The sequence below is a fragment of the Rousettus aegyptiacus genome, unplaced genomic scaffold (assembly GCF_014176215.1).
Source record: "Rousettus aegyptiacus isolate mRouAeg1 unplaced genomic scaffold, mRouAeg1.p scaffold_m13_p_3, whole genome shotgun sequence".
Taxonomy (NCBI): domain Eukaryota; kingdom Metazoa; phylum Chordata; class Mammalia; order Chiroptera; family Pteropodidae; genus Rousettus; species Rousettus aegyptiacus.
In genome coordinates, this window is record NW_023416306.1 from 105,895,173 (window position 1) to 105,900,641 (window position 5,469).

The 5,469-nt window shown below is 35.7% G+C and overlaps 1 protein-coding gene across 1 annotated transcript; it reads right to left on the reverse strand.

Moving 5' to 3' along the window:
* Positions 1-1,251: 1,251 nt before the first annotated feature.
* On the reverse strand, positions 1,252-2,181 carry LOC107503886 (olfactory receptor 49). Its single transcript, XM_016132704.2, has one exon. It carries the CDS (start codon positions 2,179-2,181, stop codon positions 1,252-1,254), a length of 930 nt encoding a protein of 309 aa, XP_015988190.1.
* Positions 2,182-5,469: the final 3,288 nt, after the last annotated feature.

The window sequence follows — 5,469 nt, forward strand, 5'->3', positions numbered from 1 at the left end:
TAATCCTTGAAAATGGTAGAGTCTTCCATTTATTTAGATGTTCTTTCATTTTTTCTTAATAATGTTTTGTAGTTTTTAAGTAAAAGATTTGTACATAGTTTTCAAGGTACTTAATATTTCTGATGCTATCAAATATTATATCATTAAAAATGTTAATTTTCTAACTATTATTGGTATGTAAAAATAAAAAAATTGTAAATCTGAACTGATATCAATTAATTAATTAATTTCATTCTCAAAGAAAAGGATATTTATAAATTAGTGAATAAATATTTGTTTATAAGTTTTAACTTCAAATAAATAAATATTTAAGACATAACTTTTAAGTTGTTCTTTTGCTTTAAACTCCACCCCCAAATAACCAACGAAGTACTAAACCCCATTCTCTTTGAAAGAAAGACTTCTATTATGGTTAGCTAATAGTTGTGGCATCATTTGTTGAACTGACTTTCTTTCCCTTACTGATTGTAAAGTCTACTTTTGTCACATGTACTGTATCATCTTTCCAGATGATCAATCCAGCTCCATCACCCTATTTGTTACGTTCTTAGTGTCTTAAGAGCTGATACTTTTTTTTGTTCAACATTTTTTGGCTACCTTCCTCATTAATTTTTTCATATGTATAGCATTTCTGACATCTATCATAAATATATATATTTTGGGTATTTTTTAGCAATAAAGTATATTTTAATTAAGGTATGTACATTTTTTAAGACATAATGCTATTGCACACTTAATAGACTATAGTACAGTATAAATATAACTTTTATATGCACTGGGAAAACAAAAAATTCATGCGACTCACTTTTTTGATATAGTCACTTTATTGTGGTAGTCCGAAACCAAATTCTCACTATCACTGAGGTATGCCTGTATGCTCTTCTTCAAAGTCTCATCAAATATCTTATCTGTATCACTTATTTAAGAAATTGAAATAAGTCATAAATATACTCTTATTGAGGATATTTTTAACCAATTTTGAAGGTTCTAGTGAAGAAGGAACGCTAAGTTTATGATTGCAACTTTAAAATGAGGCAAGATTAAGGAACTCAGATACAGAAACATTAAGTCATAGCAGACAGTAGTGGTATATTGAGTTTTCTGTGCTCTCTGACAAGATTGAGTGAGAAAATACTACAGATTAGAACACATGGTAAAAAACTGTCTAGGAGGGGATAGTTCATGGAGGGCAAGGGCTAAATTTGTAGAGGCAAGGAGTCAACCTTCTCCCTTTCCAGGTCTAGCTAATCTTTATGAAAGGATCTTGTTCATTTTCTCACTAAACACCTGCTTCACCTGTTTGTTCCTCAGGGTATAGATGAAGGGGTTAAGCATTGGGGTCACCACGGTATTGAGCAAGGCCACTATCTTGTTTTTGTCCTCTCCCTGGCCACCCTTGCCAGACCGGATATACATAAAGATGCAGCTGCCATAGAAGACAGATACTACAATGATATGGGAGGAACAGGTTGAGAAGGCTTTTTGCCTCTCCTTGGCCGAGGGGATGCGCAGGATGGTGTGGAGGATGTGGCCATAGCAGGTGGCCGTCACAGACAGAGTGGCCAGTAAGCTGAAGTTTGCCACAATAAAACCCAGAAGCTCGATCAGACTTGTGTCTGCACATATGAGTTCCAGAAGTGGAAAGCTGTCACAGAAGAAATGATTAATGATATTGGGGCCACAAAACGGCTGCTGAAATATGATAGAAACTGGAATGATGATAAGAAGGAATCCTGCCATCCATGAACAAAGAACTAGCTGGACACAGACTCTCTTGCTCATGATGGTGACATAACGCAAGGGGTTACATATGGCCACATACCTGTCAAAGGACATTACCGCCAGTAGGAGGAACTCTGTGGTGCCCAGGAAGAAATAAAGAAAACATTGTAACATACAACCTGGGAGGGAGATGGTCTTGTATCCGGTCAGGATGTTGGTCAGCATCTTGGGGAAGATGACCGAGGTGAACCAGATCTCTAGGACAGCAAAGTTGCGGAGGAAGTAGTACATGGGGGTGTGGAGGCGCCTGTCCATGAGGGTGATGACAATGATGAGGAGATTCCCCAGTAGAGTGAGGAGGTAGGTTAAGAGGAGCCCCAGGAAGATGAGCATCTGCAGTTCACAGGCATCCGAGAGCCCTAGCAGGACAAACTCCGTGATAGTTGTGTGATTTGCCATGGCTCCTCTGACCTCTGCTGAGATGGTCAATTAGAGGTGTGCGGCATCAGGAGTCATGATGTAGTGGGGACTGAGGACACCCGGAACTGAAAGGAAAGAAGGATGAGCGTCGCACTTTGAGCTGAAGGAGCCCTTTGTTTCTGTGAAGGACATATCTTCCCACCACTGACCATTCAGGCTTGTTTTGCAGAGTCTTTGTCTCATGTTTGGTTCCTGGTGTGTCTCTGGGTTAAAAGACTAAGTGGTGGTGATCTGCAGGGTGACTTAAGTAAGGTCCCAAACTAAAAATTATCCTTGCTTACCCTTTTTCTTTTTAAAAACAATCTCAAAGAAATTTTATTTGTATCTCTATTGCATGTGAAATACCAATTTATAGTATAAGTAACTTTGTTCTTGCTGCAAAAACTTTTTCAGAAATATATTTCTAAAATTCACAGAGTTGAAATACCTGGTTGAACAAATTTACACCCTAAGGTGGCTGAGTTTACTTGCATTTAAGTTGTCATTAAACTAAGCCAGGGAGTGGTAGTGTTTATAATAAGAGATAAAATAATTATAGGGAATTTTATAAATCACATATTTGAATAGCTAATTCAAGGAATCTGAACACTCAGAACCATTTCATATGTTAAGAAATCTGGAATGCATTCTATATACAGAAATATATTTTAAGAAGGTCAATGATCAAATTTACATTGAAAAAATACAATTGTGACCACAATGTAGAAAGGGAAAGGAGATCAATATGAGGTTATTTCTATACTTCGTTTAATGATAGTAACAATGGGAATGGAGAAGAATGGATGTGTTATCTAAAAACTTTTTCAATATAGAATTAAAAGATATTGAAAAACTGATGACATATGAATAACGAAGAACAAGAATAAATAAAAAACAAAATTTTGCCTTCTTTCTTGGGCAACTGAGTCGTAAGTGGTTCTGTTTACTGATTTAGAAATAATAAGGAAAGTGACATGGACAGGTGAAATTGTTCCTGGTATTGAGCTCCTAAAATGCTTGGAGCTCCTAATTGATGAGAGCGACAAAGATGTCTTTTGTTATGTTAATGAGGAACCTTTTGGAAAGCCCTTAGGTAACGTCCGGGTGGGACCTGTTTGCCAAAAGAACCAATCATGCGATACTTTCCTTATTTTTCTTAACCAAGCTTTTAATTAATTAATTAATTAAAAAATTTTTTGAACATTTTATTTTATTTTTATTTTCTTTTTTATGGTGACATTAGTTAACAAAATGCAGTAATTTTCAGCTGTACACTTTAAAAATTAAGCATATATATATTTACACTGTGTGTTTACCTCCTGTAGTTAGACTTCTTTCTGTCACCACATATTTGACCCATCGACCAAACTTTTATTTCTGATTCCTCAATGAATTCCTTTGCACCTAACATTATAACTTGTTTTCAATACCTTTTGTTTTTATCTTTACTTCATTATTGGGTCTTTATAAGTAGTTCATATTCGAGGGTGGTAGTCTTTTTTAAAATTAAATTTATTGGGGTGGCATTGGTTAATAAAATTATATAGGTTTCAAGTGTACAATTCAATAATATGTCATATGTATGTTGCATTGTGTGTTCTCCACCCAAAGTTAAATTTCCTTCTGTCACCATATGTTTGACGCCCTTTACCCTTATCTACCTCCCTTGCTTTCTCTCTGGAAACCACTAATCTGTGGTCTGTGTCTATGAAGTTTTGTTTGTTTTGTTTGTTGTTTTCAGTTTTATATCCCACATACCCATTCACTACACAGATCCATGTCCCCGGGTAAACTGATTTAGGATATGTAGACACTATTGCTGTTTCAAGATTACCTGAATCTTTAATGCCTTTCACTAGTATTTGGATTAATACAAAAGAAAGAGGAAATCCGTGAGAGAAAATCCCAACTCTCACAAATCAAAGAATAAAAAAATTAAGTAACATATGCATAAATAAAAATCTCTTAGAGAGGGTTTCTGATTCAAGGTTCTTAATGTTGTTCTCAAGTGATATATCCAGGCTCTTCTCTCATTACAACCTCCCATGGGCTCTAGATACAATAAGCTCTTGCAATTTTTTGATTCTTTATCCATTTTATGCACCTGTTCTTTTGCACATGGCATTCTTTCTGCTTGGAATCATTAGCCTTTCCAATCTTATTTATCTTTTGAGTCTCTCCTCAGTACATGCTATCTTTTCTAAGGAGCCTTCTCTTCTGAATGAATCTTTCCTCACTGTCTCTCATAATTTCATTATATCTCATTTAATTTTCATTGTATCTTATCGTTGTTTTTCATTTGTTGCTCATTGAGTCAAATTTTTTAAAATTAAGTTTTGTACTTTATATAACACTTAGAACAAGTTTCTTGAAATAATCAGCTTTAATAAACATTTATTATGGGAGCGAATAACACCTCAAATGTGTGAGAGATAGATAGTTTGTGTGTTTGGCACACAAACAGGAGGTTGAGGACATGTCACTATGTAATGTTTCCCAGGGGACAGCAACCTTGCAGAGTCATATGCTAAGTAATCTTAAACAGGTCCATCTGAAGAGAGTTTGATTTTCCTCCTGAGAAGGTGATCTCATGAACATTCTGCAAAGGGAAACTCTCCATCTTTGAGATGGAAGGTATAGAGTATGAGCTAGTAAATAGACTGGGGTCTCATTGGGTCTGTTAGAATGCTCCCAGAAGCAAAACCCCAAAACCCTTAAAAAGACCTCTCTTTAGAAGCATCCCTGGAAGTTCCTTTCCTTAAGCAATATCAACTACTACCTTAATTATCAGGCAGAGCTGTAGCAAGAATTATTTGCAAGTCACTAGGGAATAAGATTGGGACTCAGTTTAGGTACTTGGGATAAAGAAGACGCTAGGAAATATTAGTAGGGAAGATAAAATAGTAAACTGTATAAACTTTCCTTTTTTATGGTTTTGTCTTCAAAAATGACTTCTTTTTCGAAGTCATTTCACAAACTACCATTATATCTAAAATTTTTTGATAGTTCAAAGAACACAAAACAGTCAATCGGCCTCTGAGGATATAACTAGGACTATTCTCCATGGGGATCTCAATGTTGTCTAGATTCATCAGCAACTTGAAAAAGAAGTCTCTATAGCTTAATCATTTGGTTCAAAGGAGAGCCCAGGTGGCCAAGAAACTTACCCAGTTCATTCTAGGACAGAAGCAGGATTCAGCATGTATGTCATACACAGGAACAGCATCAGAAGTTAATAGAATGAGTATTATTTAGGTGAAGTCCTGAGTAGGATACATTAACAGGAAG